Below are 15,679 nucleotides of genomic sequence, written 5' to 3' on the forward strand. Positions count from 1 at the left end.
CAAAGAATCAACAGAGTGAAACGGCAACCTAGGGAATGAAAGAAAATATTTGCAAGCCACATCCAAAATAAAGAAGGGACTTCTACAACTCAATAACAAAATCAAATAACCTGATTAAAAAATTGGTAAAGTATCTGAATAAACATTTCCCCAAAGACAAACAAATGTCTGATAGGCATTAGAAAAAATGCTCAACATCACTAATCACCAGGGAAGTGCAAACAAAACTGCAGTGACATATTCCTTATACTGGTGAGGATGGCCATCATTAAAAAACAAAACAAAAAAACAGGTGTTTTTGAGGACGTGGAGAAAAAGGGACCTTTGGAAACTGTCAGTGGGAATGTAAAACAGTATAACCACTACGAAAACCAGCATGGAAGTTCCTCAAAAAATTAAAATGAAACTATCATATGCAATTCCACTTCTAGGTATTTACCCAAAAGAACTGAAAACATGATCTAAAGGACACCTGCACTCCATGTTCACTGCAGCATTATTCATGATCATCAAGAAGTGGAAACAACAAAAACCTCTCTCTATAGATCAATGGGTAAAGAAAATGTGGGGGTGTGGGGAGGGGTGTGTGTGCATGCGCACGCTCACGCGCGTGTAATGTTACTCAGCTATAAAAAAAAACTCCTGCGCATCTTAACACTTAACACTCGTCCACCTTAAAACTATGTACCCTTCCTTTTATATAGTAATTCCTAAAAGATTACATACAGTAGTTTAGAAAATTCATCTGCGAATTCTCTTAGTACCCTGAGATGACATTAATCTGGAGCAGAAGATTTAAAATAAATGACAATGGTTAGATGCTTACTTTCTTTCTTACATGCTACTTACCAATCTCAATTTCAAACAAACAGTTGTTTGTATGTACCTGTTTGTACCCTTTCCAAATTAATTTTATGAGAGAATGTTCTAAAACAAACTAAAACAAAACACGTTCAGTAATTCTGCTTTCTCTTTCTGTTCACATTACACCAAACAACACGCCAAAGTTTGTAACAGTACAATTAAAGAAATCAAATGGTACTTTTGTACAAGTTGTAATAATTTATATAAACTTAAAGAATATAGCTATTAAAATTCCAATTGTACTGCTTACTTTTAAATATGCAGCTGCCTCTTGGACAGAAAGTGTTCTCTGACTAGAACTGCCACATTCATGATCTCCTGGAAAGATTAGCATATTATTAATTTTGAATCAGTACCATGTGAAAGAGAAGAAAACAAACATGATTAATCAAAATATTTTCAAATTACAAAATTAAAGGTCATATTTTATCATCAATAAAGAAAGAAGATAAATACTATTTAATTTCCTATTAAAAAAATCCAGTAGGTAATATAAACAAACAATTATCTTTACATAAACCACAATCTTTAAATGCACTTCTAACCAGTCCAGGTAGGAACACGTCTTCTTCTATTTTCAACTAAATCATTGGCCAGAATAGGAATCATGTCACACTGATGCCTTTCCACAGATCTTGGCACACAGAAGGTTCCCCAGAGATTTACTGTTTTTCAAGAGAGGAAATTCATCTTGGTAACTTATACATCTATTACGAAAGCTAATAGTTCAAGGATTCAAATACGTTTGAATTAAAATGTACATTCTGTGTATAAAGATAGCACTATGCCTATCTTTAGCAAGGTATGTGCATGCCTTAAAAATTATTATAACACAGATCAACAGGGAAATAAGATAGAAACTTCTTCCTATGATCTGGTTTCTACAAAGAAATGCAGTACATACAAAACCACATTTTCCCCTTCTCATAACTATTTATAAAAGACTCCAAAGCCTTTTCTTTCAGGTTGATCTGTGGTTATTAGAAATCAATTTCCTTATACCGAACTTCAATTATAAGTTCCTTCTGCCCTGTTTCTCTTCAAATGGTTTTTTTTTAATTTTTTTAACATCAAAGTATGATAGTTCAAGTAAAGTCCTTGATAAATTTTCCTACTATAAAAGTAGCCATATTCCTATTATCAGCCTTGTGCAAACAGTCAGATTTTAATGGTCATAGTCATAAAAAAGGAAGAAATACCTATTAAATAAACAAGTAAAAGTCTTCAAACCTTATGATGCATCCTCCAAGATTCAGTTTCCACAGATCTACCACAGGGGTTGGCAAACCATGGCCTATAGCCAAATCTGCCCTACCGCTGTTTTTTTTATAAATTTATTTTAAATCTTCACAGCCCTACTCATTCATTTACCTATTATCTATGGCTGCTTTCATGCTATCATGGCAGAATTCAGTAACTCTTACAGAAACAACTCTGAACAGAAAGCCCAAAAAACTTATTATCTGGCCCCTTCACAGAAAAAAGTTTGCTGACCCCTGCCCTAGAGGAAGAAATGTGTACCTTTAAAAGTACCCCAGAGTATGCCAATTGAGTACACTACATAAAACAATGCCATAGAGGCGCCTGGGTGGCGCAGTGGGTTAAGGCTCTGACTTTGGCTCAGGTCATGATCCCAGGGTCCTGGGATCGAGACCTCATCGTGCTCTCTGCTCAGCAGGGAGCCTGCTTCCTCCTCTCTCTCTCTGCATGCCTCTCTGCCTACTTCTGGTCTCTGTCAAATAAATAAATAAAATCTTAAAAAACAAACAAACAAAAAAAACGCCATAGAGACAGCTATAGAAGCCTGTGATAGCCAACATCTGGTATTCCCAGCCAGAGCATATACTTAACCTATTTCTGCATACCACAGCACAACAAATAAATGTCTTGAGCTTGCAGTAAATGAATACGATAATAAGTCAGTTAATGTAAAGAAGGCTTTTAGTGATATACAAAGAATTATGAGCATAAAAAAACTGACCAGAGTTAAGGATCCATGCCCCCCTCAAAAAAAAAAAAAAAAAACACACAAAGGCTGATATGAGGATGGGGAACTAAAAGGATCTGAAATGCATCCATTCGACTAAAAAACTTCCAAATCTACCTTCTACCAGTGATCTTATTTCTACAAAAGGATCTGCTACATACGAAAGTTTAGAAAACCATACTTTTTTTTCTGTAGCTTCTTTAACAAAAAGATAATACAAATCTCTTCTTTTAGATTATATGTGAAATAAGAATAACTAAAAAAAGCTAAGGTAATAAGCAGGTAAGCTGCTACTACAGCTTATAGATGTTAAAAGACTTACTAAGAGCAGAATATGAAGAAAATGCAAAGAATCTGTAGAAAAAAATTCTAGAATATATTTATTTTATCCCAGGAAATGATACCTAATCAATCAGCAAAGGAAAATCTGCACTTTTACATTTAATCTAGGGTTTCAGTTAATTTACTGCTTATCCAATTTAACTGATATGTAAGCTTTCAAAATTTGTTATTACTATTAATGCAATAAAGAAATTTGATTGACTTTAGAATTATATAATATATATTTCATCTAATACATATGGGCAGGCAGGAAAAAGGCCTTAATTAAATATATCTATAAAATAAAAACTACTCCGTATAAGTAACAAAAACATCTAAAGAGAAAATCCACAAAGATAACACAAGACTTGGGAAAACTATTTCTGCTGATATAGCATGCTATATATATAAATTAATTTTCAAAACACTTTTAGACATTATAAATGTTAAAACAATTACCTGCAAGCTGTGCCAATCGATCATGAAGCTTGTATAAAGTGTTCATCAGAAGATTTTTCTTACTTTCCTAAAAGTAAAAGGAATTATAAAATACATAATTCAAAAACATGTACCAAATTATTTTATTTAAAAAAAACAGTAAATAATTTATAATCATAGAAGCTACATAATCCAAAGACAAATTCACATTTAAAGAATGGCTACCATATTTAAAAAAAAAAAAAAAAAAAACAGGGCGCCTGGGTGGTTCAGTGGGTTAAAGCCTCTGCTTTTGGCTCAGGGCATGATCCCAGGGTCCTGGGATCAAGCCCCTCATTGGCTTTCTGCTCAGCAGGGAACCTGTTTCCTCCTCTCTCTCTGCCTGCCTCTCTGCCTATTTGTGATCTCTGTCTGTCAAATAAATAAATAAAATCTTAAAAAAAAAAGGGGGTATTAAAAAAATAAAAAACATTGGAATCTAAATCATCACTCTAAACATTTTATTTTCTTGAGGACTGACAGAGAAATTGGCATAAGGTTAGTGCTAAAAAAGGTCTTATGTACAACAAATTCCCCCAAACACCAAAGCAAAGCTCCCAATCCTCCTTAATATGATACAAACTTATATATATTGTTCTTATGAGATTTCAAGGCTGCCCTTCATGTTTTGTCTTAATCTGATTCAGCCACACAGTAAGGGAATCCGTATTGACACTTTGTTCATCAACCTCTCCTGGCTCCCCAAAAGTGGTCCTGTATAAATTTACGAACCACTAAAGCAAAGTAAACATTTAATGAGTATCTAGTAATAGGAGTTAAGAACTCTTCTCAGCAAAGCAAGAGGCCCAGTAAAAAGATGGTTCCTGCTCTCAAGGGCAAAAAACATACTTAAGTGCTAAAGCTGCAAACAAAGCATAATATAAATACAGAAGAGAGAGGGAAGGGAAGATCCATTTATGGAAGAGAGAATATTTGAGTTGGGCTTCACAGAGAGAACAGAATTGACTAGCATTCTAGGCAGAAGAAACAGTATGATGAGCAAAGACATAAAGAAACTGGTTATGTTTCTTACATAACCAGCCGCCTATTTTGATTCAGCACGCTACTGGAAAATAGTTTGGGATCAACTGCTACAAACAAGACAAAGAGTTTGACTTCATTCTAAAAACTCTGGAGGAGGAAAATAAAACAAACTTGTGCATCAGGAATAGTACTCTGAACATATGAAAGAAAACCAGAGAGGAGACCATTGCAATGTCTAAGTGCCCGCCAAGTAGCGGAAGGCAATGAGACACTCAGCGCTTTTTCTCCCTCAACTCTTTCAAGCAGATTCTGAATTAAGCCAAACCTTATCTTCTTCTAAGTTTAAAAATCCCAACTGTTAAGCATCAGACATCAAAAAGTAACTGCTTGGGGGCGCCTGGGTGGCTCAGTGGGTTAAGCCGCTGCCTTCGGCTCAGGTCATGATCTCAGGGTCCTGGGATCGAGTCCCGCATCGGGCTCTCTGCTCAGCAGGGAGCCTGCTTCCTCCTCTCTCTCTCTCTGCCTGCGTCTCTGCCTACTGTGATCTCTCTCTGTCAAACAAATAAATAAAAATCTTTAAAAAAAAAAGTAACTGCTTGGGCTGAAAGTCAGGATTCTGAAAGCTATGCATTTGTGATATATGAAACCACAAATCATTTTTAATAAAGATGTTCAATATAATAAGATGAGAAAGAGTTCTAATGATAGTACAGCTTGTGGACTCGATATATAAAACCAAGATAAATCTGATTAAGCTTTGGAATTAAAGTAGCCAAGAGTTTTGAAGTTTATTTCCTCCCTTATCTGGAAAAGGGGCCAATTTCCTTTTCTTTCATATGTCCTGATCACACACATTCTCACTCCTCCCCTTTCAAAAACAAAACTAAATCCAAAAATTTTGACACCTGTGCTCTGTAATTACATCTCTAATGAACACCAGAGGCCTGGAAATAAACTTCATCTTTTGATTCACAGATATTAACACTGGACTAGATAAGTAGAAAAAAATAACAAAAATCTAATCAAATGTAATTGAATCCCATAAGACAATAAACATATTGTTAAATTCTCACATAGAGAATTTAAGCACCCAAAAAGCTAAACTATAATTTTTCAAAAATTATTTTTCTAACAGCAAGTGATTCAAAATGACCATCTTTATATTACAAGGGTCCCAAGTGCATGATCAACTAAATTATGATCTAAATAGTTTTTATGTAGTATGTTATTAATGTGATCAATTTTGAGGAAGAAAAAGAAAAGCTTTGGTTCAGTTACCTTTAGCACCAATATGTTAAACTAGAAATAAATCTGAAAAACATGTAAGTTAAATTTAAAAGTTACATCCTTATAGAAAACTTATATTGGCTTATAGTTTCATTACAGTCATTTTCTATTCTGACTGCTTTTCCAATTGTGTCCTAAAATTCAGCTTAAAAGGTATCTCATGCTGGCCTTCATAATCACCCTGAAAACCAGTTTAAAGATCTACAAATAAATCCATACTTAAAGTAAGCTTTCAAGTAATGCTTTATTAAACAAAAATGATTTTATACTGTAATTTGAAATAGCTACCTTTCAACTATCTATTTTGGTAAGGTCTAGATCTTCTTTTTAATAAGCCATACTATTCTCTGAAGCAAAGTTCTCATTCTTGGGTGGATAAAAATCAAACTATAGGGCAATTTTCCCAAATTCTCTCATATGTTGTCACCTTTAAATAGTTCCTCCTATTCTCAGCCAATTTTCTCAAGGAAATTTTCAACTGTTTGTATTAAGTCTCTCATTAAATGATAATAATGGATTTTCAACACTTAGCATGGTGCCTGGCACAGAACAAGCACTTAATATAAGTGAAGCATCGTTATCTACATTACAATTATTACTATTATTTAGAGGTTCAGACCTTCAGTTTCTCCCATGGGGAAAATTATATAAAAGAAAATAAGGTCTTGTATTTCCAATATACAATGAGTATAATGTATGGATTTAAATGATGATGCCAACTGTAACTTTATATTTAATATCGAACTGATAAAATCAACCTTTTTTAAAACAAGTATCATCACAATAGAATATTACTAAACATAAACATAGTCAATACAAAATTCCACTCTAACAATCTAAAGTAATATTCTATGGATTTGATTACACATTATTACATATCCTTTAAGCACAACAAATAATGTTTTATATACAGGTCTATACTACTGTCAATTCCTACAGTAAATTAATAACTAATTGTGCACTATAATATAAGCTCAAATACCCTAACCTTTGAAGTGCCTTTAATGATGGTAAGTGAAAAATATTTTCAGGTGAGTAAAACTTAGGTTAAAATTAGTATTACAGATCCTTTAAATTAAAAGAAAAGGAATCATAAAGAGGTAGCCTAAGAATCATGTTTCTTTCTAAATCCTCTGCCTTCCTGATGGTTGAATAGGCATGCCTATGAACAAAAGATCCAGAGAGACAAGGTGGGGCAAAGAGAACAAAAATTGTCAAGAATATCCAGCAACTTAAACAGGCATACCTCTAAAGGTTAAGACCTGATCCCCAGATAACATACCAATACCATTTCACTTGGCAGTTGACTTTTACCTTAAGGTGATAAATAATTCAGCTCTTAGGAGAAAATCTATTTCAGATTTAATTATATTATCATTGAAGAATACTCAAAATAAGAAAATTGTTTCAGTTTAAGAGAACCCTTAAATTAGCATTTTTTAGTTGACAGTCATCCTAATACTTTTATCATATAAAACATGAGATAAAATATCAGTATTATGATCTTCTACTTACTTGTATTTTTCCAAATGTTCCATCAAATGGGTTTTTTACTATCAAGGAAAGAAAAAAGAGAACTATTAGCATCATTTGAGAAAGAGAATGAGAATCCCCCTAAACAAGCCCTCTGAAATGCCAGCACGTACTCTGCTAAAACTGAATTTAACACACAAACAAAATGTAAACAAACTGATGATAATAAAAGTCAGGGAAGTAATTTTTGAGACTCTCTGTATTCACCCATTCTTATTTTGAACATGTGATTTTTCTCTATAATAACTGAGAGCAGTGCTCTGGTGTGTATGAATATCTGGGTTCAAGTCCCAGGTCCATCACTCACTAGTAAGCAACATGACCATGAACTAACATCTACTACTAAGCTACCCTAAGTTGTAGTTCCTTCTCCTACAAAGAAAGGACGTAACAATGATACCTACCTCATAGAGCTGTTGTAACGATTAAATGAGATAAACCATATAAAATACTTGCCTTAGTGTCAAGCACTTAATACATGTTACCTATTACCGTTACTGACCACATTGCTTCTACCAAACTCGTTTTCTCAAAATACAGACTGAAAGCAGTTACTACTTAAGGAAATCTACAAGATGCTTTTTAAAACTAAATTCTTTCAAAATACTTCTAATGATTTAAAAAAAACTTCCTACTCACTGCTAACATCTGGAAAATTGGCAAGAAATAAGAAATAAATATAGATCAAAGTAGCTAAGAACTGTCTCGGGATTAAATAATTTTGTATTGCCACTATATATTATAAAAAGGATTTAACACGTTCCATCTAACTCCCCTGTACCCAACTCCTCTAAAAAAGATACAAACAAGGGGCGCCTGGGTGGCTGAGGTTAAAGTCTCTGCCTTCTGCTCAGGTAATGATCCCAGGGTCCTGGGATCAAGCCCCACATCGGGCTCTCTGCTCTGCCGAGAGCCTGCTTCCTTCTCTCTCTCTGCCTGCCTCCCTGCCTAGTTGTGATCTCTCTCTCTGTCAAATAAATAAATAAAATCTTTAAAAAAAAAAAAAAGATACAAACAAGTTTACAGCTAAACGTGTAGTATCTTCTCATGGTTATTATTTAGAATCTCCTCCTTATCAGCTATTTGAAAATTAATGCAAAAATATTCAGACCTTTCAGATACCTGGATATCTACAATCCAGGTCACAACTAAGACTAACTGAGCCTACAAAGTAGTTCACGCTGACCAGGTTTCTTTTCTGAGGTTCTTTTCTATTTTTATTGAGAAAACAGGAAGTCCCATAGGAACCAGGAACTGCCTGATTCTAAGAAAGTTTCATTTGAGAAACCAGTTTAACAAGGTACAAAAAAGAGCAAGGAAAAATGTACCCTGAGATCATCTAAAGGGATTTTGCTAATGGATTTTTAGGCATTTTTCTAGAGTAACAGGGTTTTAATGCTGGAAAAGAAAAATTTTTGAATGATATAAGATCAAAGTACTCAGTAGGGGACTAGGAAGAAGAAAAAATATAGCTTAAAGATTAAATAAAATGTTATGAATCATAATAGGCTTATACTAAAAAGATACTTTTTAATAACATTAATTTTTATTAATGTAAAATTGAACAATTTAAAATAAAGCTATATTAAGTACAATATATTACAGAAAATGGCTTGATAATCTATTTAAAATAAACTGGTCATACAATACCAGAACAACAAGGATTTTATTTGCCTTTTATAAGAGTAACTCCAAAAAATATTAAAACATGCAATTCTAAAAAACAGGTTTTAATGTTTATGAAGAAAGGCCACAATAGCCTTATTTTTTTGACCGTATACAAAATCATTTTTTGTCAAGAATATTAAATGGAAAACTAACTCTTCAAGTATCTCTATGAAAGTATTACCATCGATTGTGGATGTTCTCCCACTAGAATGTCCCACTGTGAATTTCTCACTACAGGGACCATGTGTCATGCATATTTGTGTGCTGGAAGCCAAGCACAGCACTATACGTACAATTAGTGCTCAAAAAGTTCTTCTGGCTGTGCTATCTAGGTTAAATCCCACTGCTTTATTCTACCTTGCGTATTAATACTGCAGAAGGCTGCGAAAGGTAAGCTCCAAGCAACTTGCGGTGGGGGGTGAAGGGGACAGGATAACAAAGAAAGCTATAGAGAAGAACAAATATTCTGCTGAAAGAATTGCTCTGCCCTTTATATCCTGCTAGATGTCTGCCTCTTGTCTAACGGGATGAGATACCTGATAGTGTATCTTAAAAACCAGTACACACCTTATGTCAAAAAAAATTTTCCCCAATTTCCTATGACAACCACCAGTATTTCACAGCATAACCAGCTATAAAAATCACAAAAAATAAAAGGGCACTCATTAAAAAGGACATAATGAAACATGTATGATGAATAGCAAAATTAAAAGGACTTTATCACGAATTACAAAATATTTGAATACATCAAAAGGCACAGTGTAGATTCATGGCAATACTGGGAAAATAACTAATTTCATTGTGGGGAATGTACCTAAGCACTTGTCTTCAAAGTCTTTTGTTCATAGTATTACAGTTTTTTCCTTGATTAGTTTCCTCATTGAGCACTGCACTTTTTCTTTTTACACTAAAATATCTTCCTTAAGAGAGATAACAGTTCATAAATATTAGGATGTATATTTGTAAATAAGCTTCATATTATGTTGTGACAGACTTTTATGGTGTTGTTTGTTCTTGGCATACTGTGACATATTTGCTGATAGACATTCCAAAGTTTATGGGAAATATGGGTTCAAAACTCTGCACCACTGTATAGACCATGATGAGGGATAACTAAGATTTAGAAAACATAAAAATGGGACTACTGGGTCAATGGAGAAATCAAACTAAACTGTCAAACCAAACTGTCAACCAGTTATTTATCTTTTATGGCAAAATTACCGTGTAATCAAAATGCTTGCTGTAAAGATGCTTATAGCAAAACTACCTAGAACCACAACTGTCACCTATTAAATTAACAGACCTACTAAGTTAACAAGTAGCCTTGAGATTAAGTTTTATAAAGGAAACTCCATCTAAAAATAGCAAGTCTAAAAAAAACAAAAGCCCTCATTTATAAAACCAGCATCTTTTTTCTAAGATTTTTTCTTATTTTTAAGTAATCTCTACACCCAGCAAGGGGCTTTAAACTCACGATCCTGAGATCAAGAGTCTTGTGCTCAACCAACTGAGCCAGCCATGCATCCTTAATAACAGCATCTTTATACATCTAACTTTTCTTCCCCCAAATCACTTCAGTATTTCTAACACCACATGTTAGTAACTTTTGTTTTGTCCAAATTGCCTATAATATTTAATGAAAACCACCCCTAGTGAAAATATACCCCCCCAATCCACCCCCACCACCAAGTTGGCATTTATAGAGAAGAAACCATACTCCAAAAGCATCCCGCAGCAAAAAAAGTGCCACCTCATTTACAAGCTTCTTTTCTAGGCATGGATCTAAGAGTAAATTATAGTTCTTATCCCTTACCCTAAAGCAATGATAACACCACACTGATACTACAAACTTTCCTCTTCTGTCCCCAATCAGCACAACCTTGAAGCCACTGCAGCCTTAGTGCTGTCCCTCCTTCATATCCTACACCACCAACAGCTTCTCTTAACTGTTTCTTTTTTTTCCTCAAATCCTTCTGGTTTCACCATTTCTCCTTCAATTTTTTTGTTCATATTATTTCAAACCGCAAATACGCCAAACTTTTCTTTGTAAATGTCCTTAATATTTTGACTTCTCCTCCCTTTAAACTACCCTAATGACTATAAAAATCAAGTTCCTAAAAATGTTTCCTTAATTATACTACTACATCCCTCAAAATCGTCAAATGATTTCCCATCAGATTTTGTTTCAAGGAAGTAATTCTAACTTTGTGATACTCTCCTATGTACTCAGACACACTGCTGACATTCCTTCTCCAAACCTCTCTCTCATATCAATTCCAAAAATGTTATAGTTTTACTGATTCTTTGTTAACTTTTTTCATTTTCTTACACTGAGATCCAATTCATTAACCATTACAAATGCCCAGATAAAAAGGAAAAAATTAAGTGTATCAACCTATAAACGTATTCACAAATATATGTCTAATGTTGATCAAATAAATTGCTATTTTCCTGAGAAAGGCTCCATTTTGGTCACTCAATGGCAGTAAAAAGAAAAGCCTGTGTGTGCCCAAAGTTCACAATTCAAAAAGAAAAACGTTTTCATTTAATAATTACTTATTGAGTACTTTGTGCTAGGCATTGGAAATGTGACAATAAATTTTAAAAATCCCTACCCTCAAGGAGCTTATGTTAGAAGAGACAATGTACAAATACATTTTAAAAATATATGGAAGGCAAATGGTTCTCAGCACTTTGGAGGCAAAACAGCAGGAAAGGAGCTTGGTGCGAGGGAGGAAAGCAGTATTAAATAAGATGGTCAAAGAAGGCCATACTAAGAAGACTGCACTTGAAGAGAAACCTGAAGGAACACAGGTGACAAGCCTTATGGATAACCTGAAAGATGTTTACAGACCGAAAGAACAAGTATACAGGCTTTGAAGTGATAGCATGCTTGCCATATTATTCCCAGAAATGTAACAGAGTGGAGAGGGCAAACAGCAAGAAATGCAGTCAAACCAGTAAGATTATTTACAGGAGTCAGTAGGTACAGATAATGTAAGGGACCTTGGTGACTCATTTATATTATTCTGAGCAGGAAACCTCACAGAATTCATTTTATTCAGCTTATGCTAAAAAAAAAAAAAAAAAAAAAAAAAAGCAAGCCCATGTAATAAGGATTGGGACTAGTCTCTACAGTTAAGTTTAAGAATCCTAAGCATTTAGACAATAAATGATCTGCTGTTCAAGACTCAGGAAAACCAAGGAAACAGAACACACAGGGTGTTTTCCTTGCTCCAGAAAACTGACTCCCAACTTCAGTCAGCCTCAACATTCTTCTGTTCTGAATATTTCAAACTATCATCAATTATCAATCAGTATACAAAATATTCTGCCAGGAGGAACTAAACATTTTTCTAAAGACATACAAATAACCAACAAGTACATGATGCTCAATATCACTAATCATCAGGGAAATGCAAATTAAAATCACGTGAGGTATCACCTCACACCTGTTAGAATGGCCACCTTCAAAAAGATGAGGTAACAAGTATCTGTGACGATGTGGAGAAAATGGAATTTTGTGCACAGCTGGTGAGATATAAATTGATGCAGCCACTTTGGAAAACAGTACGAAGGTTCCCCCCAAAATTAAAAATAGAACCAACATATAATCCAGCTAATCCCACTACCAGATATATATAACCAAAGTAAATGAAAACAGGATCTTGAGGAGATCTCTGCCCACCCATGTCCACTACAGCACTCTTCCCAACAGCCAAGATATGGAAACAACCTAACTGTCCATCAACAGATGAATTGATGAAGATGCAGTACATGTGTGTGTGTGTGCACATGTTTGTGTGTGTTTGTGTGTGCGTGTGTGTACTCTCGCAAAATGGAATATTCCTTGGTCACCACAAAGAAGGAAATCCTTCCATTTGTAACATGGATGGATCTTCATGGCACTATGCTAAGTGAAATCAAGTCTGACAGAGAAAGACAAATACTGTAAGATATCATTTATACGTGGGGTCCAAAAAAGTCAAACCCAGAAAAGAGTAGAGTGGTGGTTAGCAGCAGCTGGGTAGTTTGACAAACAGGGACTACTGAGAATATACATTGCAGGTATGAGATCAACAAGTTCTGGGGATCTAATGCACAGCTTGGTGACTATAGCTAATAATACAGCAAGTTGCTAAGAGAATAGATCTTAAATGTTCTCAACACACACACAAAAGTGGTAACTATGTGACAGGATGGAGGTGTTAGCTAATGCTATGGTAGCAATCATTTTTGCAATACATAAATATATCAAATCAACACACTGTATACCTTAAACATACACACTGTTATGTGCCAATTATATTTCAGTAGAGCCGAAAAAATGTTCTGCCAAAAAGACACCAAGCCTTCAATCCTTCTGGTCTTCTTGAAGCCTGTTTCTCCTTCTCCTTTATTCGTCAAGGTCCTGCGTGCAGCTCTGCTAGAGCTGTGAAGGATGCCTAACTACTGCAGCTCACTGTGACCTTCCCCTTCTCAGAACCCCAATGCATTTACTGTCAGTATCTCTGCTAACTTTTATTATAATTTAACTATTTGCTGTTTGTTTCCTCCCACAACAAGACTACGAAATCTCTACCTATCTCAATGCCTCACAGACATCTGATGCTAAATATATTCTGAATAAACAGCAGCTTGAAGGCACACTGCAGTCTCCTAGAATAACAGCTGCACTGTGCCAGAGGGATACCATAATCCTGATTACTCTACAACCTTTTCCTTTGAATAAGAAGGAAATTATATTTATTAATCTTTTGGTAGATTCCAGGAATACTGATGCCATGTACTCAGGAGGTAACTTCTACCACTATTTTATTTTATTTTATTTTAAATATTTTATTTATTTATTTGACAGAGAGAAATCACAAGTAGATGGAGAGGCAGGCAGAGAGAGAGAGGGAAGCAGGCTCTCTGCTGAGGAGAGAGCCCGATGCGGGACTCGATCCCAGGACCCTGAGATCATGACCTGAGCCGAAGGCAGCGGCTTAACCCACTGAGCCACCCAGGCGCCCATTCTACCACTATTTTAAAGCAGGTATTACTTCCACTTTTATGGACAGAAAAATAGATGCATGATAAAGGTTAGGTTGCTTCCTGGCAGGAAACACAGTTGGTTTTTTTGTTTGTTTGTTTGTTTGTTTATGTTTGTTTGTTTGTTTTTTAAAGATTTTATTTATTTATTTACAGACAGAGATCACAAGTAGGCTGAGAGGCACACAGAGAGAAAGAGAGGAGGAAGCGGGCTCCCTGCTGAGCAGAGAGCCTGATGTGGGGCTCCATCCCAGGATGCTGAGATCATGACCTGAGCTGAAGGCAGAGGCTTAATCCACTGAGCCACCCAGGTGCCCCAGGAAACACAGTTTTAAAAGCTGGGATCCAAACCTACATCTGACTCCAAAGCCTACTTTCTTTTCATTATATAAAAAAACAACTACACAAAAGAAAATATTTGTTCTATTTAGTTTAAGGAAGGCATTCTCCTCTAGAACTTTCTCTAGATATGGAATTATTAAACTTCAATCTCCTTATGATGTAATGCATGAAAAAATGTCCAAAATGAGGATGAGGAGAAGACACTGCTGTTGGAGAATATACTGTTATCTCTTAGATATGCAAAATTCTTCAAAACCAAGCTCTCTAACTGTAGTCTAGGCAAAGATTTTCCATGATCTATCCAAGTATAAAGTAACCCACGGCCAACAGGGGCAGCATTAGTCACTCTCCTCTGTGCTGCCACGGCACTTGGTTCATAAGACTACTATAAAACTTATCAGAAGGCATCAGTTAAAAAAAAAAAAAGTCATAATTTTCTGACTTAGAACTACATCTAAACAACAATTTGGCTTCATCTTTCAACAAGATATTCATAGACATACATCAAGTGCCTATTATGTGGCAGACAGAGATTAGTTAGTTTCAGGTGATTAAAAATAAAAATATGTAAGCCCTGTCCTCTGGGCTGGAGAGCAGTAGCTGTAGACATGCACTTTCAAAGTCAGTCTCTCATAATTTTTAAACTCTATGACCTTAAGGCTGGTTTTAGTCTTTGGAAACTTCCAAGTCATCTAGACACAGTGAAATTCAACTACCTAAATGACCAATTATCTCTGAGTTGCACCCTTTTGTAAACAGACATTGAAGTTCTCAAATCCCATATTCTAGCTTTAGTGGCTTAAACAGAGCATAATTATATGCGAAGAAATGGGGAGTAGGGGACAAATGTTTCCAACAGCTGCAGAACACTGCACCTGTGTGTGCAGCAAACTCTTCTGCATTTCACCATCAGCCAGACTGATCTAAAAATGGACAGGGTGAACAAGGCAGCACATTCTTTTGCAACATAGCCCATTGCCCATTTGTTCTCTGAAAGTTCTCCAATTGTTTCATAGCTCTATTAAATAAACAGTCATTCTAAAATACAGGAACAGTTTATGTCAAGTATACTTAATAAATTACTCTAAATATTCATATTATATCAGTAAGCAAAACAAGTTTTGACAAAAACTGGCTACTATGAAACTTGCCTAAGGTAAACTCTTGTACCACCACCCTTGC

The 15,679-nt window shown here is 35.1% G+C and overlaps 1 protein-coding gene across 1 annotated transcript in view; it reads right to left on the reverse strand.

Annotated features, from left to right (window-relative positions):
• Positions 1-15,679, reverse strand: part of LEMD3 (LEM domain containing 3) — a 63,198-nt gene that overhangs the window by 27,155 nt on the left and 20,364 nt on the right. The window contains exons 2-4 of the mRNA XM_082738267.1: positions 7,436-7,473; positions 3,632-3,698; positions 1,115-1,182 (exon numbers count right to left, since the gene is read on the reverse strand). Of these exons, the coding sequence (XP_082594393.1) occupies positions 1,115-1,182; positions 3,632-3,698; positions 7,436-7,473 (173 nt within the window). The remainder of the gene's footprint in view (positions 1-1,114; positions 1,183-3,631; positions 3,699-7,435; positions 7,474-15,679) is intronic.

The sequence above is a fragment of the Mustela nivalis genome, assembly GCF_964662115.1.
Source record: "Mustela nivalis genome assembly, chromosome: 7".
NCBI lineage: Eukaryota > Metazoa > Chordata > Mammalia > Carnivora > Mustelidae > Mustela > Mustela nivalis.